The sequence below is a fragment of the Echinops telfairi genome, unplaced genomic scaffold (genome assembly GCF_000313985.2).
Source record: "Echinops telfairi isolate 266 unplaced genomic scaffold, ASM31398v2 ScPeMD7_23;HRSCAF=83, whole genome shotgun sequence".
In the NCBI taxonomy this organism is placed as follows: Eukaryota; Metazoa; Chordata; class Mammalia; order Afrosoricida; family Tenrecidae; genus Echinops; species Echinops telfairi.
The window spans coordinates 42,521,760-42,548,351 of record NW_022103920.1 but is presented as its reverse complement, the minus strand read 5'-3'; the positions used below and the strand labels follow the sequence as shown (position 1 = coordinate 42,548,351).

General features: G+C 41.8%; 2 protein-coding genes across 2 annotated transcripts in view; one reads left to right on the top strand and one right to left on the bottom strand.

The window, feature by feature from the left end:
* The first annotated feature begins 1,221 nt into the window (after positions 1-1,221).
* Positions 1,222-15,193, top strand: PSMC2 (proteasome 26S subunit, ATPase 2). The gene is made up of 12 exons (XM_004702609.3): positions 1,222-1,362; positions 5,173-5,210; positions 5,748-5,829; positions 6,493-6,592; positions 9,777-9,908; positions 10,485-10,557; positions 10,927-11,022; positions 11,848-12,012; positions 12,892-12,979; positions 14,465-14,667; positions 14,755-14,851; positions 14,938-15,193. Exons 1-12 carry the CDS (start codon positions 1,293-1,295, stop codon positions 15,093-15,095), a joined length of 1,302 nt encoding a protein of 433 aa, XP_004702666.1. The 5' UTR covers positions 1,222-1,292; the 3' UTR covers positions 15,096-15,193.
* Positions 15,194-20,905: 5,712 nt separating this feature from the next.
* SLC26A5 (solute carrier family 26 member 5) overlaps positions 20,906-26,592 on the bottom strand; it is a 58,748-nt gene continuing 53,061 nt past the window's right edge. The window contains exons 16-19 of the mRNA XM_004702605.3: positions 25,111-25,218; positions 24,089-24,289; positions 23,469-23,523; positions 20,906-21,719 (exon numbers count right to left, since the gene is read on the bottom strand). Of these exons, the coding sequence (XP_004702662.1) occupies positions 21,535-21,719; positions 23,469-23,523; positions 24,089-24,289; positions 25,111-25,218 (549 nt within the window). The 3' untranslated portion in view covers positions 20,906-21,534. The remainder of the gene's footprint in view (positions 21,720-23,468; positions 23,524-24,088; positions 24,290-25,110; positions 25,219-26,592) is intronic.

Below are 26,592 nucleotides of genomic sequence, written 5' to 3'. Positions count from 1 at the left end.
CCGACAGAAAGATGATGCTTCCTCCTCCAATGCAGAGTGAGAGTCCTGGAAACCCCTGGGGATAGTTCTATCCTGCCCTATCGGGTCACTATGAGTCAGAGTCAATTCGATGGCAGTGAGTTTGGTTTTTGGAGAGCAGGGTTGAGGAACGTCTGGCCCAAGGGCCTTAAACGGACTGGGAAATCATTAATACCAGCTAACACCACAAGCCTCATCAAGAGAAGCCGTTCTAGCAGTCACATTAGGGGTGAGTTAATGAAATGTTTGCCCAAATACAGAAGGCTCATTTTTTAAGTTGATAATTTTGTATGGCCTGTGAATGATGCTATAAATATCCAAATTTTTTGCTCTTCAAGTAAAAACTGCTCCTCACTCCTTCTCGAGTGTATTTTAGCCGTTTATCGTGTTGTATTGGTCTGTACATCTGCTGTACGTCAAAATGGTATTTGAAACTGGCATTTCAAAAGCTGAACTAATCATATCCTCACAAACCTTTTTCTTAAGCCTTTTTCTAGTAATGCGTTAAAACAAGGAGTAAGTAGTGGTCTCACTCCACTTTCACAATACTATTTGTTTTTATTTCTTCACTCCTGTGATGAAAGTGCCCTTCTTTAGTGTCAAGTTCAAATTTCGAAACCTTTTTGCCTCTATGTAATGAACGATTTACTTTCCCTTTCTGTAAATCTAGCCACTGCTTGCTGCACATTTAACATGCCAGGTATCTTAAAAGCTCATTTAATGCCTCCACCTCCTGGAAGGTGAAGGTCAAGTGTGCACGTAGTCAGGCTCGGATATGAAGGAAACTACCCAAGACTGACGCACAAAAGAGGAGCAGGAGCCCTAGTGGCGCAGTGATTGCAGGTGAGGCTGCTAAGCCCCGGCCAGGCGCTCCCGCCCGGAAGGAGTTGTCCAGTCCTGCGCGGCCCTGTGGTGGCTGGGGCTGGCCCAGACGCGCTGGCAGCGAGTTAGGCTTGGGTTTTGTGGCACAAAAACGACCGAATGAGGACCGAACTCTGTGGCCACCTGAGGCTCGTTGCTCTGGGAGCCGGAGGAAAGAACACGGACGCGCCCTCTCACAGGGAAGTCCCTTTCCATACGTCAGTGGTCACCGGAGACCTCCAGGAGAGCGGAGCCTCAGGCGCGGCCTGCAGCGCCGTCTTCCGGCGCGCGCCGGAACGCGGGCCGCGCCGCCGGGTTCTACTTCCGGTGGGGGAGGGGAAACCGAGGGCAGCGCCGGAAGCGAAGAAGGTGCTGTGTAATCCTGAGGAGTTGAGGCACCTGGCGTTTCCACCATGCCCGACTACCTCGGAGCGGATCAACGGAAAACCAAGGAAGAGGAGAAGGAAGACAAGCCCATCCGAGGTCAGTGGAGCGAGGCTGGAGCTCGGGCCGCGGCGGGGCGAGGCGGGAGTCCTGCTTCCGGCCCGGCTCTCGGGCCCCGTTGTGCTGCTGGTGCTTTTACACCGGCTGCCTCTTCAGCCTCGGTCAGCGCCCGCTCAGGATGCGTTTCCTGCCCCCCTGGTCGGAGAGCTCGTCCTCAGCGCCGGAGGAGGCCGGCGCTCCGCCGGCCGCGCCAGCCGCGGCTAACCCCCGCCTCGCAGCGTCCACTCACCCGGGCCTCGGTCCTGCCGCCCGTGCCCTCCCCGAAGGGTGCCGTGTGGACGCCCACCCGCGGAACATAGTGCTCTTTGAAAAGCAATTCCTTGCACTACATAGCACAGAAAAAGCGTTCAAAACTCGAAAGGCAGAAACGGAGACACAAGTTTTCCATCCTTGGCCCCAAGCACCCCCTTTTTCTCGGAGACAGCCAGTGCGGCCGTGGTGCTTTGCATGTATACTCGCCTTTCACGCCCGTGTGTCATACTGAGCTTACACCTCGCTAGTTCTTAGGGTTAATCTGTCGGAGAGATAGTAGTGTCATTAGATACAGAGCCCGTGTTCTCGGGGTGTCTCTGCATTTGCTTGGTACCCTATTATGTGGGTGGACGATAACATATTTAATTGTTATTATTGATAAGCACTAAGGTGTTTTTTTCAATCTGTTGTACTTACAAAACGCTGAGTATAAAACTTTTACCACACGTGTAAAACATAAGCTGTCGGGTACATCTTATAAATGGAATCGTAATTGTGATCGACCCTATCAAATGCTTCTTCCCTAGAGATGATACCGGTTGACAACCCCACCTGTAGGACATAAGCTCTGCCCACGGTTTTCAGACATTTCTTCGCAGATGTCTTCTTGCAGCCTCATCATAATGCCGGTTTCTCCTTTGGTTCTTTCTGTAAGCTAACCTTCCCCTCTTACTCTTTCTTTGCTAGACAGAGTTACAGATCTCCTGGCACCCGTTCTTCATCTCTACCTTCCACACACATTTCCTCTCTGCTTTATTCGTGCTCAACTAGAACTCCCTTTTTTAAAAAGTGTTTTATTGGGGGCTTGTACAGCTCTTATAACAATCCATACGTGCATCCATTGTGTCAAGCACATTTATACCTATGTTGCCATCATTTTCAAAACATTTTCTTTCTACTTGAGCCCTTGGTATCAGCTATTAATTTTTTCCCTCCCTCCCTCATGTACCCTTGGTAATTTATAAATCATTATTTGTTCATGTCTTGCACGTCTGATGTCTCCCTTCATCCACTTTTGTCCATCCCCCAGGGAGGGGGTTATATTGATCATTTTGGTCCATGTCCCCTTTCTTCCCCCACCTTCCCCTTCCCCTCCTGGTGCTACTCATTGGTCCTGAGGGCTTTATCTGCCCTGGATTCCCTCAACTCTCACTCTTGGAAGTGTTTTATGACACTGAAAAACTTCAAAGGCACTCATGTCACCTGTTAGAAGAGAAGGAGCCAGGCTGCTGTAGTGGTTATTCGTTGAGTTGCTGCATTCAGCACAGCCTGCACTGCAGGAGAAAGACTGCGCTTTCTACTCCCATAAACCCTGGACTTTCTACTCCCATAAACCATTACAGTCTTGGGAGCCCACAGGGGGTCTCAGTGAGTCAGCATTGTCTCAGGGCAGTGAGTGAATGAGAGAGGGAGAGAGGAGATTGATTAGGACTAATGCTGGGTCGCAGAGATTTAACTTCGGTTTGCAGTTTATTTCTCTGAGTCTGTTATCATTCTCCACGAATGTGTGCAATCATGACTAGCATCTGTATACAATTTTATGTGCCCCGTCATACTTATCATATTTAATTTGTACGATCATTGTGAGACAGAAATTATGTTATTTTTCAGATGAGAAACCGAAGTTCAAAAATATTAAGTCACATTTTCAAAGTTCCTTAACAAATCAGTGGCCCTGGTAGGACTAGCGTCAAGGTATTTTGATTCTCAGGTTTGTTCATGTTCTTCATGTGCTTTATGCATATTTCGTCATGTCATTGAAGGTCATTAGCAGCTCCGTTGAGAATCTGATCACCTCCGTTCTTATGATTTCCATCATGACTGCACTTCAGTCACCTAAAAAACTGATCAGTATTAGACTTCTTTATTCCACAAAGCCCCTTCCTTTCCCAGTTGTTAAACCTTTCTGTTTTTCCTTCCATTATGACCGTCGGCCCTTTCATCGTGGTTGCCAAGGCCCTTGATCTTGGCATTGACTCGATGGCAGAGAATTTGGTTTTTGGAACCTTCCTGTCTGTTCCAGACCCCTATCCCTTCCTCCTCTGGGACTTCAGTTCCAAGAGCACCGATCTCCACCTCTCCTGTTTGTTTCCCCATGAAGTCCCCCCAGCCCCCGCCCACTATCCTATAAATGTGTGAGTATGCATTGTGTCCTAAAAACACAGTGGATAAAAGCTTTCAATCCTTCTACTCCTCTCAATATACAACCGGATTTCTTGTCACTGCCTACAGGTTGTAACTCCTTGAGGTTTGATTTCTGTCCCTACAAATGTTGACATTGATCTGTGGTTCTTAATGACCAAACTTGATAGCCTTTTTCAGTTCTAATCTTTATGCTCGTAATCTTGTTGAGTCCTCTGACTCCCTTGACTTCTTTTATTGAAGCTTCTTGGGTTTTCTTCCCTCTTTGTTTCTTTTCCTCTGAAGTACAGAGTTTGGGAGCCATTTTTCTTCCACAGCTCCTCATCACAGTCACATTGAGTCACTTGCCAGGCTCTGTAGGTTCTTCCTCTACAAAGACTTTTCATCCACCCCTTTCTCTCTTATTCATTGTCACTATCCTAGATGAGCCACTTAAAATCTCTGGCCTCTAACCTTCCAAATCATCTTCTATAGCTTAGCTACTTCTTGCTAAGGCACAGGACTGTGATGTCAAGATCCACTTCACTAGGGGCCCAAACGACCATCAAAACCAGTTGCTGTAGAGTTGATTCCAACTTAGGGCAGCACCATATGTGTCAGAATAGAACTGTGCCCCGTAAAGTTTTCAATAGTTGGTTTTTCTGACTGAAAGTTCCAGGCCTTTTTCTGAGGCACTGTGGGTTGACATGGAACTCCAACCTTTTGAACAAGTCAACACCTTGGGCCCTCCCAAGGTCTTAGTACTCCCAAGGATGTATACTCTATTTGAGCTAAATGGACTTTCTCCTACCTCTACTCGTCTTTTGTTTTGTTCTTTAAGCCTTACCTGCCCTGTGAAAATCATTTTAGATTTTAAAAAACCAAAAACTTTTCTTTAAAAAAACAGACACATACACACATGCTGAGAAGAAAGTGAAACTCACTTAAAGACCTTCCATCACAAGATTATCACTGTTAACATAGATAAATAGCATCATACGCTGGTCTCCCTCCACATTTGTTTACAATAATTTTTTAGAAAAACAAATGCACATTGCATAGGATTTTAAAAAAACCTACCTATTTTACTCAGCAGTATTTCTTAAAAGCACTGTTCTGTGTTATTTTGATGGCTGTATAGTATATCTGTATTTGGCTATAGTATGGTCTATCTAGATATGTAGTATATAAAGTTTTTAAGATTTGTGATCATATTTATTAAATACTTTCTTACCTCTCACCCTCCTATTAGATGTATGAGTAAATTCCTTGAGTCCAGATCTGATGATATTTGTACCATCAGATCATTGCTCAGTTTTTGGCACTCAATTTGTAGTTTGAATTGAGCAGAAAACGATATTGATTGATTAGTGCTAATGTGCTTGGTTTGAATCTCATTTCTCTTTCTCCTTTTAGCTTTGGATGAGGGGGATATTGCCTTGCTGAAAACTTATGTAAGTCCTTTCAATATATACAAAATGTAAGTGTTGTATGTGGTACTGTCCCTCTAAAATTGTCAGAAGCGAATATCTAGTAACTTAGTCATCTTCACTGAAAAAAGCTACTCAGTTTCTTTGTAGAATAGTTCAGAGAGTATTACTTGTAATAGAAGTGTTATGAGTCAATTGACTTGATGGCACAAAACATCAACACTATATAAATTATACATGAAATATTTCACATAGGTATTTACTCTGTTGAAATTATACTTGACTGAGTTGAGCTGAAATGAGGAGTTTAAATGCACAGAAAATGGACCTATACAGATAATTTTAAGAAAAATTTTATTCTCTTCTTTAATATTGGGTTGTTGGTGGGCAGGGTCAGGCACTAGTTCAAAATGCTTCTTAAAATGATAGATTCATTTTCTCTACTTTTATTTCACATGCTTTGAGATATTGATAGTTTTAAGACTATAACCATCAAAAGTTGCTACCTGTGGTTTAATCGGTGATATCAGATGTTACAATTAAACGGTCTTCCTATCCTAGGGCCAGAGCACGTACTCTAGGCAGATCAAGCAGGTTGAAGATGACATCCAGCAGCTTCTCAAGAAAATTAATGAGCTCACTGGTAGGTGACTATTCTCTCTCTCTTCTCTAATGTAATGCCAGTTTTCCTCATTGGTGAACTTGTGTTGTAAGTATTAATTTTCCTGTCTGGTAAAAGTAGATCACCTTAATAAACAAGCTTATTAATAAACTGCCTTTCACACTCAGGAAATAGCATACCTTTTAGGCAAGTCATGTTTATTGCTTAAAAGCCATTAAACTAATTAGCAAGTCAGATTTTTTTAATGAATAAAATTGGATTTTACAAAGGCTTGCTTGATTTCAGTAGGTGTTTGCCTGGTGGTTGAAGTTTTTTGTTTTTGTTTTCCTGGAGACTCCAGTAGTGAAGGTTTACAGAGTTTGACTTGAACAAAAAAACGTCAAGTACAGCAAGTGCTGACTTGGTGATTACTTTCAGTTCTGAACTAGGGGTGATTTTGCGCACCAGGGACATTGGGCAGTCTGGACTTTGGTGGTGCTGGTAGGGTGGGCTGGAAGGTAGGGAAGGTGCTGTAGCATTAAGCGCCTAGAGACCAGGTTTGCGCTAAACACCTTGCAATGCCCAGAACAGCCCTCTACCAAAAAAAGGTTATCATTCCAAAATGTCAGAAATGCTAAGGCTGGAAAACTCTGCTTTAGGTTGAAGCATTCCATTTCAGTGAATTTATAATCTTCCTCTCTGTAGGTATTAAGGAGTCCGACACTGGCCTGGCCCCACCTGCTCTCTGGGATTTGGCTGCAGATAAGCAAACACTCCAGAGTGAGCAGCCGTTACAGGTTGCAAGGTATGCGCAGTGCTCTGGCATTTCGTGTTCATCTGTGCTTTCAGCCACTTCCTAGGGTCTCGGGATACTGCAATAGAGTTCATAAGGAATTTTTGTTCTAAATTCCAAGTAAATAATTTTTAAAAAACTGCTACAAAGTGTCTGGGGTTAAAACCCTATTCCTTAAATGTTTATTTACAAATACATGAAGGTTTAGTTGTGTAAAAGATTCAAATGAGAAAAATCCAGAGCCAGAACAGGGAAGTCTCCCATTCCATCCTCCCACTCAGTGCCCCTTTTGCAGCCATAGCTGGTGATAATTCTCCTCCTCCTCATGCTTGTCTTTATGTACATACAGGTCTACAGAGAGACATCTGGTTTTTAAAAAGAAATCCTAACTGCATGTTTTAGAAATCTTCCCATGGTTTTTAATATAGTTTTGCATTCTTTAGGGGTTGTTTTTCTTTGTTTTCTTTCTTTTTTTCTTTTTTTAAACAACTGTAATCCTTAGTTTGCATGAATGGTTGTTTCCAATTTCAGTGTTAAGTGAACACTCAAATTAGCTATTTCTCTGTTTATGTATGTGCATTTCTGTAGGGTTGTTTACTAGAATTGCAGTTGTGAAAATCTGAATAATACTGGTTTGACTTGCTTATACACTAAGAAATTGGGGCAAATGCCTACTTTCTAGTATCAGTGTAATATATGTGGTTATTAGTTTTTTAAAGTTTTCCCATTTGGGCAAAAATATCTCATTGTAATTTTCCCTGTCGCTGACGCTGAGTGATAGGTTTTTTCTTTTAAACCCTTAGTAAAACCGGACCCGTTGCTGTCAAGTCAATGCTGACTCATAGAGACCCTGACAGGCTTTCCAAGGCTGCCCTCTCTACTGTAACAGCACTCTTCTCCCGCCCCTGGGCTTCTTGTTTCATCGATCCTGCCCTGCCTCTTGGGCTTTATTTTTGGGGCAAATGCTGCTCATTTGTACTAAGGAGTACGTTCTTCTCTAGTAATGTTATTCGCTGTGTAGACCTGTATATTGTTTGAATGAAAGGTAATCCCCATGGATAGGATCAGATTGAAAAGTTGTCTGAGAGCCACTATCTGGGGTTCTACTTAGTAGTCTCTGTCAGACCAGTCAATCTGGTCTTTTTTACGACTTTCAGTTTTGTTGTATTTTTTCCCCTCCCACTCTATATAGGACCTTCTACTATGATCCTGTTAAGAGTGATTGGTAGCAGTAGCCAGGCACCGTCTAGTTCTTCTGGTCTCTGGGTAATGGAGGCTCTTACTCATGTGGTTGAGTAATCCTTTGGGCTAATTGCTTCCTTGAATCTTTGATTTTCTTTGCTCTTCTTTGCTCCAGACAGCAAGAGGCCAGTAATCACACCTCCTGACCAAAGTAGGGTATACAACATTGTCTTCATGGACTGTGTTGTGCCATTTGACGTTGATGCTCCCTGAGACTATTCATTTACTGGGTTTCTATGTATGTTACTAACTTAACCCTTGGCTTTTTTCTGATAATCTTAATTGCTTGTTGAATACCTAATCCTTCAGGTGTTCTCTCAGTTATACAGTTACATCCTTCTTGAGGAAGTCTTTCCCAGCATCTTCAGGCCTGCTTCAGTTTGAAGTGGTTAACCTATGTGCCTGTGAATTACAGTCATCTTGTGACCTCTCTAACCTGGAGATGCCTTTTGCCTTTCTTGTTGCTTTTGAACCATGATGTTCTCTTTCACGGTTGATTTACCTCATTTATATTGGATACTTTCCCTGGTAGGAACTTTCTGAAAAGAGTGAATTGGAAGTACCTTGGCTGGGTATAAAGTTGTTTCTTGCAGAATTTTTAAGACATCCTCCTTTGATTGTCCTTCTCCTCCCAGTGTTTTGTTAATCAGAAACCATTCTGATGCCCAACGTAGCATATTTGACTTGAGGGTTTTGCTATGTCTCTCTCTTGTCTCGTGGTTCTGAAACCCCTCGGTGCTGTACACTGGTGCTGGTCTTTTTAGGTCCATTGCACTGGGCACTCTTGTCATGGTCTTCTGTTTGGTTAAGTACCTTGAAACTATTTGTTAACCATTTTTTTCTAATATTTTCTTCTAGACTTCCAATTGATATTGGAGTTCTTGGATTCTTCCTCTAATAAGCTATCTTTTTCTAGTTTTCTTTTCTGTTTGCTGTTTTCTGGGAGATTTCCTTAAAATTTTCAAGCTTTCAAGGATTCTTGCTGGCATATGTATGGGTTTTTTGTTGATGTGTGGGGGGTTTTGTTTGTTTTTTAATGTTCTCCTTTGCTTAAGGAGGTGGTGTGTGGCTTCCGGAAGGAGGAGAGATGAGTCTGCTTGTGTCGGCTCTCCATGAGGTGGAATTGACTTGATGGAAGTGGCTGTGGTTCTGGTTGTTGTAAGGTGTTTTCTTCTCACTGAGGAAATTAAGTTTTGAAGACTTTTGTCTCTTCCAAGATCACCATTTTCTCTTTTCCCTCCATTTTTAATGCTTGTTTGGCAATTTTTGGTGGGAGACTAAAAAGTCAATCACACTGCTTAATAGTGAGGCATGCTGCTCTCATACTCTAAGCCCTAATTTTGGTTCTGTATACGCACACTACAGAAGTTTTATGTTTCTCTCTATTCCTACAACTTATGTAGGAAGTAGCCTTCTAACACGAGTTCGGTGTTTGTGTTTATTTCATACACAGACACTGCAGAAGAGGAAAGGGAGTTAGAGACTTTATATCATGAAGTATACAGTAATATAAATTCATCTTCTGCAGATTAAACAGTACATTTGAATTGAAAATGGCTTTGAAATATGAAGTCGGAAGGATGAAAGCATATTTATTATGAAACGACGTAAAACAAGATGATTGTCAGGGAAAAGGAAAAGACCCGCTTCCGATGTAGAGGGGTCTCACTAAAAAGAAAGGAATATAATTGTGAAAATCAAGAAATTGGAGAACTGATGACGTCCTTTAGGTCAGGGGATTGTGTCTTTTATTTTTATGGGTTGGTGGCAGTTGAGTGGCCTCTCTCGAGTGAGTGCATGTTATAGGAAGGGATCTTTAGCAGCAGCCTGCTGTCTGTGGCTCTCGCTGACACCTGCCGGTGAGTATTCAGTGGGTCTTAGTGAGAACTCAGTTCCCTGAATTCATTATCGGTGGTTTAGATTCCTCTCTTAATCAAACCTTTTGCTGTGTTAGGTGTACAAAGATAATCAATGCTGATTCAGAGGACCCAAAGTACATTATCAACGTGAAACAGTTTGCCAAGTTTGTGGTGGACCTGAGTGATCAGGTGGCCCCTACTGACATTGAAGAAGGAATGCGAGTTGGGTAAGATTTCTATTTACAGCAAATATTCTTTCTTTAAAGACACCAAGTCACATGACTGTTTTCATTGAATGAGTACACGGAACAAGTAATGTATATAGTTGAATATCTTTTCTTCTGCATCTATGCATGTGCCCATCTCCCCTAGTGATTTTTGTGAATAGCTTCAGAATGTATAAAGTTAGTGCAGAATTTGAGTGTTACCGATAAGTTGACTAGCCTGTGGAGTAGGTGGAAGAAGCACTTGTTTGGAATAGGCTTACTAATTTAGATAACTTTATAGTTTAGTTATGACTGCTGCATGAGTTAATGGTGTAGAGAACTTAATTCACTCAGTACATTGTTTTCTCTTTCCTGACTTCAAATCGAAGGTTTCCTCACTGGCGTGTAGATTGTTTCCCACTTTATACAGTGGCTTAATGTCCTGAGTTTTAGTGATGTTTTTATCTTGGTATAACCTCTGAGACTCTGTCTCTCTGGTGCTTTTTAAAAGTACGATTTTGAGGATAAAAGGTTAAAAATACATGGAAAACTTGAATGTGTCTGTGAATTTCTTGTTTGTTTTTTTATTTACCTTAGTGTGGACAGAAACAAGTATCAAATTCATATCCCACTGCCTCCTAAGATTGATCCAACAGTCACCATGATGCAGGTACCCAAATCTGGAAGGGAAAAAGAATGACATGCCTTTATCCCTGGATGCCTCTCAAGAAGTTTTGAAACCTTCAACTAACAAATTATTAACTTACATATAGGTTTACTGTATCAGTGTTGCTGAACGTTTGTTAACATTTTGTCAGTAAGAATGCCTGTTAGTCTTTGTTTTACTTGTTTGACCTTCACTTTTTAGTATTACTCACCATTTAACTCACCATTTAATTCCGCTGTAGTTGTATTTAAGTCCTGCTAGAAGTCTGCCTTTTCCTTTAAAGGCTCTAGGGCTCTTCTACTGCATAGTTCATTTGGACTAGTAGTTACAAACTATAACGACAATAAGCTGTGCATTTTCGTCCCCTTGTAGGTGGAAGAAAAACCTGATGTCACATACAGTGATGTTGGTGGCTGTAAGGAACAGATCGAGAAGCTTAGAGAAGTAGTTGAAACTCCGCTACTTCATGTAAGTGGCTTAATCTGTAATATTTTAAATATCTTTGCATAAAGACGTAACAATCTTTCATGTATTGAGCACTGATATTGCTTATTAGATTGGTCATAAAATTCAATATTTCCTTAATGAAATTTTTAAGTGGAGGGAATTACAGAAGAAATATCGAGCACTGGTAAGTTCCAGAGAGATCCAGAAGAGATGCTTTGAATGGTCAAGCATGTTTACCACAGCAACAAAGTAATCTGCTAGGTGGAGTGAGAGCGGAGGTTTAACCCTTTAGCAGGCTTTGAAATATGTTCTAAAGTATTTTCGATGAAACCATGTGCTCTAATTCATCAAGCGGATAGCTTGAGAAGATAGTGGAAAACTAGGGTATTAGATGCTACTCTTGCTCTTAAAACATGGATTTTAAAAAAAAATTTTGGGGGGAGGGAAATATTAAGCCTGAATAACAAATCTCTTTAAAAGCATTATGTGTTGATATAAGTCAAATTTAAACCTTACGTCTCAGAGTAAGATTTCATAGCTCGAGGAGGAGGAGCCCTGGTTGCACAGTGGGCTCTATGCTGAACTGCTGACCAAAAGTTTGAACCCATCTGCTGTGGAAGCAGGAGGAGACTCAGCCTCCATGGGACTCACGGCCTGAGGAACTGTTGAAGTGGTTCTACTCTGCCCTGTAGGTTGTTCTGAATTAGAACTGACAGCAATGGGTTTGGTTTTTGTTTTGGTACATAGATTATGGACCTAAAAAGTTTGTTTTAAATATAGTGACATAGAATCTCTTGTTTTTATTATACACAGAAGTAATATGTAAAAATTTTGTCTCCGTCACAGCCAGAGAGGTTTGTTAACCTTGGCATTGAGCCTCCAAAGGGCGTGCTGCTCTTTGGTCCACCAGGTACAGGCAAGACACTTTGTGCCCGAGCAGTGGCTAATAGGACTGATGCTTGCTTCATTCGAGTGATTGGATCCGAACTTGTACAGAAATACGTTGGTGAGGTAAAGTAAACTTAGCACAATCAAAGAATAGTAGCTCTAAACGAATTGGGAAGCATGAATGAAAGTAAAACGGCAACTCCACCTTGAATGACCGAGGCTTGACATTTCTTGAGTGAGTGAATGTAATTAGCAGTTTAGAAACCCAGACGCCACCAGTCACCCTTTCGTGTCATTTGGAAATAGAGGCATTCCCCAGGTTATAGATGTCTGACTTGTGGGCAGCTTACCACCTACTTTTTAATTTTAAGTAAATTTGCCTTCACTTAGAAATGATTGCACTAGCTAGCCCCTAATTCTTCATCACAGACAAATTCACTGCCTTATGTGCAGCTTTTAAATCATTGGAAAGGATTAAGGCCTTTCCTTGCACTAAAGTCAGCTACATCAGAACCATATGTGCCTGTTCTGAATTAGCTACAAATTCCCCTTGCAGACAAAGCTAAGAACAGATCTCCTTTGTGACCTGGGCTGCCTGTAGACAGACACACAGAAATCTTAATCAGTATGTTCCTACTCAGAAGAATGGCGTCTTTGACGGGTCTCTGCTCTATAAGACCTAGATATGTTGCACAAATTAATTCAAAAGTATATTTTCACTTTATATTATTGTTTAATGATCTAATTTGAAAGATTGGACAAAAATTGTGTGTGGGGTGTGTATATTCACATGTATGCATGCATATATCATCTTATTAGTAAGTCTAATAACTTGCTGTTTAGTAAGTAGATCCAGAAGGTTAGTAGTTTTTAAAAGGTTAGTAGTTTTTAAAAGGTTAAAGGTTATGGTTGAGACTTGTTAGGAATTTGAAAAGTTTGAAGCATAATTTGTATTGTATTTCACAAGATTTTAAGACTAATTCTAATTTTTTTTCTCATTAGGGTGCTCGAATGGTTCGGGAGCTTTTTGAAATGGCCAGAACCAAAAAGGCCTGCCTTATATTTTTTGATGAAATTGATGCTATTGGAGGTATGAATAATATTTTAGAAAACGACTTTGCACTTAATGGACATTCAAAAGAAACATTTTGACATCTCCTAAATTGGGATAGATCTTTAATCAATGTGACAAGAAAGCCCTGGGGTGTAATTTCATTAGCAGTGGTAGGTTTTTTCCCGTTTATTTGGGTGATGATAATATTTTACTGTTTGGGGTGAAGCTTCACCCAGCATTTTGAACACTTGGCACAGGTTGTTCGATGGCATTACTTACGTTCTTAATGCACCAACAGTCTGCATGGCTTTGTTCTGGTGGTTCTATTTCTAGTCATAAAGTTTCCCCGTCCCCTTATCATCATACCCTTGCGTCAAAGTGCTGCCTCTCATAAATGAGGTGGTGATTTTCTTAGTGTACATTTTGTAAAGTCATGTTACTGTTGACTTCCGATAGCTAATGAAATACAGTATTAACTCTGCGATCTAGGCATATTATTTTACTAATCTCTGAACCTTGGCTTATTCATCTTCAGGGAATCATAATTCCTGTTTTGCTTGTTTCTTGAATTTCTTAAAGGCTCAAGTTAAGTAATGTGATAGACTTGAAAATTCTAAACTGCCCTGTAGGCATTGACAGTTGTCGTCTGTACCAGGAAGTGAGAAGTACCCCTAGTAGTTGAGAAGGGCCCGTCTTGGAAAGCCGCAGAGGTATTCCTGATAGGGGCTCGAGGAGTCCGAATTGACTTGGTGACAGTAAGTTTGGTTTGGTTTGGGGCCAAGTTGGGTTTGGACATTCTTCAGATAATGTTCTCAAAGGCCATGATTTGATCCGAATGTCTTGAGTCGTGACTCTGAGGTACTTTAATTATAGTTACCTTGCACGAGGTGTGATGGATGTCTGGAAACTTTGAAGCAGTGCCTTCCAAAGTGCATTGTGCGTAAGATGGTTTAATAGGGAGAAGGAAGAAAGTAGAATTTCTCTCTGTTTTAATCTCATTTATAAATTTTTAACAAGTATAAAAATTGTACAATTAAAAGTAAAATTTGGGGGTTCTTAATTTGTTTTCATTTTTACTCTTTAGGTTGAAATGAGAGACTGACACGAGCCTAGCATTCTGTAGTGTGTCCAAAATAGTTTAATGGTAGACTTAGCTATATTTTAAAGGACTGCTTTAAGAAATTTGGAATAGCATAAATAATATTTTTGCAGAATGAGTTTCCTACATGCAATCAAATGCTGTTTACAGTGCTAAAATTTGTGTATTGTCCAGTTGCTCAAGCCAGGTGTATATTGTGTTAAAGAGGTGTTTTTGAGTGATTTGGAAAAACAAAGCAAAATTTCAAGAAAGATTCACTTTCGAATTTGTGCAAAACATTATTTTCTGAAGTAGGGTCTGCCCAGAAGCAGGATGTGCATGTGTCCTTGAAGGCGTGCTGTGAGCTGAGATTTACAGAGCTTGCAGGTTACATATAGTGCTGTGCCCAGCAGCCAGGCTTAGTTCACTTCTTGTGTTTCCAGGGGCTCGGTTTGACGATGGTGCTGGGGGTGACAATGAAGTGCAGAGAACAATGTTGGAACTGATCAATCAACTGGATGGCTTTGATCCTCGGGGCAATATTAAAGTGCTGATGGCCACGAACAGACCAGACACTTTGGACCCAGCACTGATGAGACCGGGAAGGTTGGATAGAAAGATTGAATTTAGCTTACCAGATCTGGAGGTGAGGGACCATTTCAGAGAAAAAAGTTCTTGAGTTGTCTCCTGTGATTTATTTTTCCATTTACTCTGTCAATTCTCTAATTTTTAGGGTCGGACTCACATCTTTAAGATTCATGCTCGTTCAATGAGTGTTGAAAGAGATATCCGATTTGAATTGTTAGCCCGACTGTGTCCAAATAGCACTGGTGGGTAGAATGTTTTCTTTAAATATATTTATTGGTCTGTCAGATGATTTTAGTTAAGCCTATGTATTTTCTCTTTTCTTTGAAAGGTGCTGAAATTAGAAGCGTCTGCACAGAAGCCGGCATGTTTGCAATCAGAGCACGGCGAAAAATTGCTACTGAGAAGGATTTCTTGGAAGCTGTTAATAAGGTCATTAAATCCTATGCTAAATTCAGTGCTACTCCCCGCTACATGACCTACAACTGAGCCCTGAAGGCTGTCAAATGGAAACACTTCTTTTATTGCAATCCTACCTTACATAGACGTGTTAACCATGCATGTAAAAATAAAGGTTTTCAAAATTGCATGTTGTATTCAGCTCGCTTTTCTCTGTATTACATTAGGATCAGAAAACCAGACTTGCCAGTGAGTCAGTTCAGACTCATAACCCTACTGGGCAGAATAAAACTGCCTGTAGGGTTACTAAGACTGTAATCTTTATACAAGCTGAATATTGCATCTTTCGCCCACAGAATAAAAGGTAATGCTTAAAGGCATTAGGCAGAAATTTTTATTATAATTTATGTGCATTTTTTTGATCCACTATTTGGGAGTTTCATATATGACTGTACTGGCTTAGACTGTATGTGTTGTTAGGCACATGGTAGGTGTTGTACATAGTCTTGTATCCTCATTTGTCCAGTGGGTTGAATCTAATGGATCTTGATGTAATGGATATAAAAACTTTGTAATTTACTCAGTGGCTGAGCTAGAATTCAAGTCCAAGACTGTCAGCTCCACCACCTACAGGAGAAATCTTTATTCTCATCCTGTCAATAAAATAACCCCTCTAGACAACATATTTTAACTGGCCCTTCACCCCCAGCCATACTGAAATAATAAAGCTCTGGCCGAACTTTTTCCAAGTGGAAGAAACAATGACATGTTTTACTTTGCTTGCGCCCTTCAAATCAATCAAGCAGAATTAGTTTTTAAAAAGGTTTTTAAATAGCACTTTGGGATAAGTGTTGAGCAGCTAACCAGTAAAGTTGGCAGTTCAAACCCACCAGCTGTGCCTCAGGAGGAAGATGAGGCAGTCTGTTCCAGTCAAGATTTACTTCCTGGGAAACATGTAGGGTTTCTATGGGTCAGAATCAACTTGATAACGGTTTGTTTGGGGGTAAAAGGAATCACATCAAAGTGGCAGTGATAACTTCTGGGGAGGAAAGTAGAAGACAACACTGGGCAATGGAAGGAGGGTCGTGTGTGTGTGTGTGTGTGTGTGTGTGTGTGTGTGTGTGTGTGTGTGTGTGTGTGTGTCTATATGCATACATATAGTTTTTGGATTCTGTAAAGTTTATTATAAAAATATGGGTTATGTAGAATTTCACAGTTTTCAAACGGCAAATATACTGAAAATGAATGATTCCAATGATCAGTGAAGTGGTTCAAATGATGCAGAAAGAAGTGTGTGCATTTATAGAATAGGCTTAATACAGAGATGGTGTTTTTTTTTCATTTTATAAATTAATGTATTATAAATTGGGTAAAACTGTTAAGACTTTTGGATTAAAACCAGGTATTTCTAAAATAAAGACGGTGTTGGAATCCTCAAAGGAACTGCTTAACGTTAATTCTGTACAACCACCAACAAACCTTTCCTGCTGTGCCACAGCATCATCCCACTGCGCCCCACGCACGATAAAGAGGATTTTTATTGTGGTTCAGTATTCATAAGTAAAGAATCAAACCAGCGAGAGCGGAATACATTTTTAATTCACGGAAGGAAAAGTTGACCACATAGAAAATGCTATAAGTGTTATGTAAAATTAGTCAGGAAATATTTGTGTTTTCTTACCCTGCCCTATTTCTTAAGGTATCAAACTGAACCATTTCCAAATTTAAGCTTCCAATAAAATAGACGCCAGTGAATTACTGAACAGTACATTTTGTAATGCTTTCATTAGGTAAATATAAGTATTTAGAAGACACTCTTTGAAATCTTCCTACTTGCCCATATAGCTATACGTGCATATACATACACACCATTTCATGATAACTTACACCGAACATGTTGAGCTAGCTCAGGCCTAAGATGCTATAGACTGACAGTTACATGATGAAAACCTAACTGGCCATCCATCAAATAATGAATTTGAAAAAATTGGGTATTTTGGCCCAAGTATATGCAAAAACAATACCTTTGTATTTAACAACATAAATTCACTGCTAACTTATATGTGTTTATAAATGGGTAGACATGGGAAGTTCATGATTTAAGAAAACTACACTGCTGGGTTCCTTTAGAAAGCATGTATGTGCCTTTGGTTCAAACATTTTAAAAATGACAAGACTAAAAATTCACTTCTCATGAAGCTTCTGAGGCTCCTCTAGTAAAGTTTTCTGAAGTGGGCCCCCCTGGAACAGTCCAGGGGGCTGCAAAAACCTCCACTTCATCCTGGAAAAGGGCTGAAAAGTGAAAATGGTTTTCACTGTCAGTGGGGTGGTGAGAAATATTTGTTGTGCTGAAAAGGGGAGGTTGGCCAAGAAAGTTGGGGAAGCTTTCGTTTAGCACATAGAGTGAGATGCTAAGCACCAGTGCAGTGACAAAGCTGTAAGCCTTTCTGAGGAGGTCTTGAGAAGTTCAACCATGGCTAAATCTAAGCAAACAGCTCATTTTCAACCCTTTCGTCGGCATTTCAGAGGGGTCAAACCATCGCGTGTGTTTTGGTTGAATTACTAGCTAAAGCTCTCAGACCATATGATCAACAATCTAAACATGGAATCATGAAAAGTCCCGGAACAGTACATTGAACAAAAACCAACAGCATTTCTGCACTCACTACAGGATACAGGCTCACATGAAAAAAAAAAAAAAAGCTTACTTAGAGAATTTAAGTTGGTTGACTATCTTAAAGGGCCAGATATAATACAGCCTTTCTTTCCCTCCCTCTCTCATCCCCACACAAACCCATCACCCCACTCCCCACCCCCACCCCATCACACAGAAAAACACACCCACCTGTCCAGGGCACATGCTCTCAATCAGTGGTTCTCAACCTTCCTAATGCCTCGACCCTTTAATACAGTTCCTCATGTTGTGGTGACACGACACCCCCGCCCTCCCCCCCATCAACCATAACATTGTTTTTGTTGCTACTTCGTAACTGTCATTTTGCAATAAAATTATTTTCGTTATTACTTCGTAACTAATTTTACTACTGTTATGAATCGGGCAACCCCTGTGAAAGGGCCGTTCCACCCCCAAAAGGGTAACCCACAGGTTGAGAACCACAGCTCTAGATGCACAACCCTCTATGCCCACAGGAGGGCAGACACAATTTCCCTAAAGCACCCTCAGAGGCAGCTGCCTCCTCTTGCAGCACAGGTAAGGGGACAGGATCAAACCATGTGAAATGGATGAAGCTGATGCTTTAGATGTTAGCGGAAAACCATGACGAGCTATTCCCAGGGCTTAAAGATGCATAGCCTTCACCGTCCAAGTTCTGCCACTGAGATTGGTAGTTGGATCCCACTACTGGCTGCCGCGTGAGTATACCAAGCTGATGTGTCTGACTTCAATTTGGGGATTCCTGGCCTCTAGTTCAAGATTACTTTCAAATATATCCCATTTATCCAGAGGGCAGACAGCAGCAGCTGTGCAGAATTTGAGAAAGAGGCTTTTCTGTGGGGCCTGCCTGAAAACGGCTTTCTCATCCTGCCAGCAAACCCGGCTAGTCAAGTTCCTGTATCAATGGGATTCCACCCAAAGCTGTGTCCGGGCTGGGAAATGTGAAAAGGCACACCAACAGCTTTCAGTGTTCAGAATAAGAGATGGGCTTGCACATGAATTCCTTTACAGAATAAAAATGTATAGGGAAAAAGGTCAGAAATTCTCTGCTGTTGAGATAAATTCCAAGTAAAACATCCCAACATCTTTACATGTAGATAAAATACTTTTGAAATGCACTCGCATGCTAAAACAAAAAATATATTTTCCCACCTTCTGTAAGACCTAAGTGCTTTTTATATACATGGTGGAATCCTGTTCAAAATCAAAAGTTAGAAGACAGAAAAGTCCAATATAAATTTATAAGTTAGAAGCACAAATACTTTTTCTGTACACTCACTATTTTAAATCTCCCAACAACTAGGGCTTGAGTATGTCCTGTGGGGCAAGCATGTGTGTAAAACGTGCTAAAGAATGTGCAATGAAGCAGCTACAATCTTTCAATTGTTTAAAATGTTTTAAATCCTTCAGTGCTATGGTGGCTGGTGGAAAAGATGGGCCTTTTACCAAAGTTCCTGGCTGAGCTTCTACAGCTGCGAGTTCTTTGAGAAGGTAGTCTGGGTCAGAATCACACGCACCTGGCCTTGTGTGTGGTGACTACAGATGAAACAACGGGACGCAAATCTCTGTTCACACTAGAGCTTGATAAAGTCGCTGAGAAAAACATGATCGGCATCACAACACAACACAACAAAACAAAAAACTGCACATAGCATGCGATTTGGTTTCCCAAGCAGACCCATGCGGATACATTTTGCCCTGGGGTCTGATCTCTCTTCTCCTGGCATTACTGTCTTCGTGAAGATGGAAACAAGGAAACAGTAGGAAAGCACAGGAAAGACAAACTCACTGTCACACAGAAATCTCTCCAGGTTGGCCAACGCCTGCACTTTGACGTACGGTGAGCTGACAAAGCCCGCCAAAACCCAACGCCACTCAGTGACTCCGAATCTCGACAGGAGCAGACAGCTTCACCTTTTCCTGCAGAGCAGCTGGTAGGTTTGAACTGTCAATCTTGTGATTAGCAGCCCAAAGACTACCCCAGTGCCACATGGTGAACTGGCAGATATAATTAGAAGTACGAATTTTTCAAGGACTAATTGGCTTAAAGGTTACCTCCCCATCCCTCTATTTTGAACTCTCCATAAGGCTTAAAACTGAGTTGTAAACAAACTGCTAAGGGTTGGGGCCTGCTAAGGAAGATACTAAATCAAGCCAGGGCGGAGTGACGGATGGGGGTGTGGTTAGCTCTATTTGAAAACATAGCCCATTATTAGCAACAACAGCAAAACTTCTAGGGGCCTCTGACCACAGCTTCGACAATTTGACCATCAAAAAGAATAGCTAAAATGGATTGGAACACATTAATGATGTAAGAATCTATATACTTAAGGAATAAACATTTTTAAAACACAACTATGCTGACATTTTAACGTAACTATTAAACCAGCTCCCTCGTCTGAAAGTTGTGAAATTAAATAAGTAATAAAACATCCAGCTTGCCTTTCCGGTAAGAACTAGTGCAAATAGCTACGTCAAAAAGAAAAGCTGCAGTTGAAACACTGACTGATAAATGCAAAAGAAATGAGAATGTGAGGGAAAATACCCATGCACATTATGAAAATGACTGACTTGGTCGAGGGTCAGCGGTTGCTGGAAAAATTCCTATATGAATGCCCACCGCATTCATCTGAATGGAACACCATATAAACGGCTCACTGGTCTCAATGAGTCGGCGCCCTCCCGATGGCAGGGAGTTTGCTCTGGAACGTCACAAAGAGACTACAATGGAGGACTAAGATGGTGCTGACCAGAGGCCTATCTTGGCATCGTCAATCGTAAGCCAACCATAGTCTGTGCTTTCTGATGAGACACAACATAAGGCCTACATTATCACTATGATGTATTCTAGCCAAAAAATATGTAACGTGATTCCACGGAGACTCTGGATGTAACTTCAAGATTGCAGGTAGCTCAGGGAATAAAGGTACAAGCTAAACACCACGAGAGGAATTAGACACATTCCCAAGATTCTGCAGGACAACTGCTCTGGTTTCTTTAGCCAGTCAATGTCTGACGAACGGGCCCAAGTTGGGTGAAAACAGATGTAAATAACGCTAAAGGACGCAACTAGTTGCAGCATATGATCACAGAATGACTCCATTTGGATGAGTCAACTGCAAATGTAGGATGACTTCAGTATCGGTATGAGTCAATTGAGGTACAAAATGTTTTGGAATGGGAACTTGATGATGTTGACTGACAAAAATAGACCATGAAACACGAGGTAGAGAATTATTTTTAGTCCACAAACATACAGAAATGCATAGAAAAAGACCTGAAAGCTATGCATTAAGGTGGTAATAGTGGTAGTTGCCCAGAGAAATATGACATTATTTTTGCTTGGTCTACTGTTTATAACTCTCTGCGCTGTACTTCTATTGCTTCTAAAGTAATACAAGATTATTTTAAAACAAGAACAGGTAGAAAATGATGGGTTTCCTTCCTGTGTTCGGTAACCCTGATGACAGAAGGTCTATAGACCAACAAGTACCTAAACCCATTCATCTGGTGACAGACAGCACATCGCTTTTGTAGGTAAAGCATTTAGAGGAAACACATTGTTATGTGCTTGGTTTGCAAAGAAAATACTAAAACGTAACAGAAACATCACTGCATCATCAATGCAGGCAAGAGGCCAATCTGAATTATCCTTGAAATAGTCAGTTTTAAAAACCACAGACACACACACACACATACACGTAAGGTGCATCTTGCCACGTGCCATTCACCCTCCAAATCAAGCCCTGACTACTAGTCTGGAAGCTTAGAAAAAGATCCTAGTGTCTAGTATTTAACATGTGGAAAATCGTGATTCGCAAGAGGTTCTTAACGGCGCTAGGCTGAATCTGTCCTCTAGGCCTCTGGAGTGGCGTTGGGCTCAGAGTCCTCCTGGGGCGGAAGGGCCGTGGCTTCTTGTTCAGCAAGGGCCTCTCGGGCTTGGCTGCCTAAGACTGCATCGTGAATGCTATAGAACAGCAGAGCCAGTAAAGCAGGATTTTCAAAAAAGTTATTTCGAGTGAGGTCGTTCACGACTTGAGCTGTGGAGAGAAAAGAACGTTAGGCCCCCTCTCTCGGGATGTCAGACTAGAGCACTCAAGAGAAAAGACAGGTAACCGCTGAGACTGTTGAAATACAACACACCGTAGGAAGGCAAACTAAAATAACTTTAATAATGAAAAGCCTCACTCTAATCCCTGTCCCTGCCATGCCATACCGGCCAGTCCCAGGGAGCTGCTTTTTATGCGCTTCACGAGTAGTCTTCCAGTTTCTCTCAATGCAACTATATGTGAACATAAGCACATTCCCCCTTTTCCCTACCCCAAAGATAGCACACTAGATGTACTCCATGGTATGCTTTCCTAAATCATTTCATTTTATGTTTTCACCACTGCACAGGAAGTCTGGAGGTGTAGTGGTCGTTACTCACTGGGCTGTGATCCGCAAAGTCCGCATTTGAAACCACCAGCCCTCTTCTACTCCTGTAAACGACTGCAGTCTCCGAAACTCTCGGGGCACTTCTACCCTGTGCTAGAGGGTCACTGTGAGTGGGTTTCCCCTTGAAGGCAGTGAGACCAGAGCACGGCATGCTACAGAATGGAGGTACCCTCCTTTACTTAACTGGTCCCCTAAGCTCTGGGCGTTATCAGTCTTTTGTTTTGATAGACAATGCTCTAATGATGCAGCCACGTGCATGTGCTATTTTGAAGAGGGGCAGCACATTGCTGGATTTACTGGGTTAACCGTGTGTTTGTCATTTTGAAAGACACTGCAGCCAGCCCTTTGCACCCCTACCTGTGAGCAGTGTGTGAGTCCACCCCCCGCCACAATCTGCCTTTGTTGTTAGACGCTTGACATTTCGGTCAATCTGGCAGGTGAAAAATGGTATCTTTCCATAGACTTCATTGTTAAACATGGTTTTAACCAAAATTTAGTGGCAACAAAAATCGCAAAGAAGCTATTCCAAAATCATTGGGTAGAAAAACAAGGTACCTGATAATTTTACATAATGATAATATATTGATGGTAGTCATTAAATGATAACCCAAATATCCTATTCCAGAACAATAATGTGGGTGCTCTCCTCCAGTTCCAATTCCGGGGCCCCCTGAAATGAACAGGGTAGGTGGCTGTGGTAGTTACATAAGCTAGTGTCAACTTGAGACTATTAAAAGTGAAGGGGTGGAGTTCAGTTTGTCAATCAGGTGCAGCTTGACGACCTCATTTGGAGGCACTCTGGAGGCCGGACACACTGATTTGTCTCCCAGTGAGACATTCCTGTTGACAAGTCATGTAGAGCTAAACTGATGGAGCCAGAGCCCTGGAGCTGGAGGAGCCACGTGGAGGCCCACGCCAGCACTGAGATGCTTCCACCAGCACTGGATCCACAAGACTTTCCACCCACTGACCAGCAATCTTCCTGCATTCAGTGCCATTGCATGTGTTGCGTGAGTCTGAAGAAGAACTTATAGACTGGTATCAGACACATGGGCTACTATTGGATTTATGGACTTGATCTGGACTGGGCTGGGATGTTTTCTCAGTATACAATTACTCTTTAATATGAAACTCTCTCTTACATACATATGAGTGTCTCCCTGGATTAGTTTCTCTAGTCAACCTGGACTAACACAGTAGCTAATTTCAAAGCTGGTTTTAGAGTGATGTTCAGTCATTTTATTTTTTCCCAAAAGCAAAAATGAAGGGAGTTATTTCCAAATGTAGTTCTTAACCTAGAGCAACAAAACCAAGATGCTAGAACTTCTCCCATCATCCAGAAGTCTACTCACCACTGCATCCTGCAAAGTACACATAAATACCGACATCGCCATATTCTTTGACAATCTGTAATAAGGTTGAAATAAAGTTTAGTTTCTCTTTCTTTCCATCAGATGAACATCTCTTCCTATCAATCAGTACTTCATAGATAAAGGAAACTGGTTCATTCATTTGGGTTACCTACATTCAGTGAGTGTTTTTGAGCTTATCTAAAAACAACTTTGTACTTCTTTAGATTTTTATACAGGCAGTGATAGCTAGAACTATTGGGAATTATTATTCACTTGACGGATACTAATCAAGGCATCATAGTGACATACACTTTCTTAGAATCAGGGACTCCTCGAGGGATACACTGGGCTATTACCAGGTGAAGGGAGACCTGGCTGTGCTGGAAGATGGATGAAAGAAGGTTGACCGGCAGTGCTAATGGTGGAGCCGCGTCATAGGCACAGGCAGATTCTTTAACACCAGACTCTTCACATTTTCATATTTTTGAAAATTTTCAAACATTTGGAAACCAACCAAACAAAAAAGAACGAAAAGCTGGAAAACCCAAACCACTCTAGTTTGACTGATGGGACTGAGCGCAGAGACACTCACTGCGGGGCTGGTTTAGGATGATGCTTACCCCTGCCAGGGTTTTCACTCCAACAGAGTCAACAAAATTGACCTGTGTGAAATCGAGAACGACCGTGTGGATGGTGTCCCCCGGAGGCATGAATCTCTGCATCTCTTCGGGAAATGTGCTTTTGATGACAATCGGGGGATATTTCATCTCGTCGGCCTCTTCCTCAGGCTTGGCACCATCTTCTCCATCAGCCTCTGCGTCCTGTAGCAAGCATGAAGTCAACCCTGCGCTCCACGAGCGACGCTTGATTTTACTTCTCAGCAAGACGGATAAGGGAAAGTCAGAGTCTGCCTTCATGTTCTCAGGCTCCAGGCGCCATGAGATGCCATCTAACACATTTGTCACCGCTCAGCCTTGGAAAGCATCAAAAAGGAGACAAGCCTAACATTCCGTGTGTGTCCAGTTTCTTTCCCCTCCACGTCTTTTAACCCTATGAGTCGCTCTCCTTTGTAGTCATATCTGTCTCTAATTTCTAAAATAGTTCCAGTAGCTTTAGCGTACCAGGTTACAAACTACCATAATCCTAAATAAAAAACGCTGCCTTTACGCTTTTAAAATGAAATCTTCAATAAAGTACAAATGGTAAACTTGACTGAGGTGCTGTGTGATTTGCATTCTGCTTTCCACCTGACTTGTTCTTGTGAATCGGATGGGGTTACTCTCAGATCCTCACGTTTGCACTCACTCACTTATTAACCCTTCTCCTGGCTTGCCTGAATCACGTTGCCACCACCAACCACCACCACCACCCTTCCTTTTCCCATCTCTCTGTTAGGGAACGTCTTCCTCTTCACCCAACTTAATACCTATGGTTCTATAGCCTGTTGCTTCCCCTGTGATTTTTATTCTTTAAAACAATGCTTTCTTGGACTGACATCACTACTTATGGTCAGAGCATTCTTGTAGCAGATTCTCCCCTGCACATGCAGCTTTAGTATAGAAAGGACGATTTCTACGCTTCCCTATGCGGTTGCACTGCAGATCAAGAGCGCTGAGAAAATTACAGCCAGGAGACCACTCACGGCTTTGACGACAGTTGCGTTGACCATGTTTGCATTTCCGACTTCCTTTGCGTACTTCTTCATGGCCTTTCTCCGGGCGCTCATTATGAGGGCTGGGTTCACGCCCGTCTGTACAGAGGAGCAATAGGTGCAGAATCACTTGGCGGATCTCAAACTCAAGACTGAACTCACTGCCATTGAGTCCATCCGGACTCATAGCGACCTGAGAGGACAAGGCAGAACTGCCCCAGTGAGTGTTCCAAATGGTAACTCCTTCCGCTGAGCCGCAGCTGGTTGCAAACTGCTGCCCTTGCAGCCTGCAGCTCAACACTTCACCACGGACGCTGCCTGGGCTCCAATGGCTCTCGAGACCCCACGAACTGCAATGTGACTTCTAATCTCTGTACATACGTGCTTTCTATGCCACGTTCTCCCCTCATCCTCGCAAGATCTTCCCTCAGCTTCTCTGATCTGTGTTATATAGTAGGAGGGAGTAACAAGTGTTTTATAAGAAATGCTTTAAACTATCATACATGTGTATATCGATCCTTCCTTACTACGGTAATAAGACCATACAATCTTAAGTTACAAACGTCCTATCCCATATGAAAACTGCGTGACAAAGCAGAGGATCCTAGTGTATCCGTGTGCTATGGTGACTGCCTCCTCAGGCTTCCACAGACGTTTCAGATGTTGTTGCACACAGGATGGGTCTGTTTGAGCAGAGGGCCAAACTACAACTGGACAATATTCACTTAAAGAATTTTTAAAAAATCATATTATTGGGGGCTCTTACAAATATTATAACAACTCACAAATCAATTATATCAAGCAGACTTGTACATGTGTTGCCATCATCATTTTCAAAACATTATCTTTCTACTTGAGCCCTTATTATCAGCTCCTCTTTCTTCCCTCCCTTTCCCACTCTCCCACTCTCATGAACCCCTGATAAATGATATATATATATATATATATATTTTTTTTTTTTTCATATCTTACACCACCCACTGTATCCTTTCACCATGTTTCTGTTATTTGTCCTCCTCAGGGGGGAGGGTTTATACATCCATCATTGCTATCAGTTCCCCCTTTCTCCGCCTTCCTCCTCCACCCACCTCCCACTTCCCTTCCCCTCATGGTATCAATATTCCCAACACTGTTTCTCAGGAGTTTTGCTCCCATGTGTTGAAAGCTCTTATCTGTACAGATGTACATAATCCAGTCTAGCAGAGTTTTGAGGGAAAATGGGGTCATGATTGTGGGTGGGTGGGTGAGGAAGCATTAAAGACCCAGAGGAATGTTGTGTTTCATCAATGCTATACTGCAACCCGGCTGAATTGTCCATTCTGTGTGACCCTTTGTGAGGGAATGTCCAATTGTCTGCAGATGGACATTGGGCCTCTACTCAAGCACTCACTCATTGCAAGAACACGTTGTTCTATAAAATTGGCATTCCAGAATGCGCACCTTCCCAACACAATTGCTGAAGAAAAATGTGTG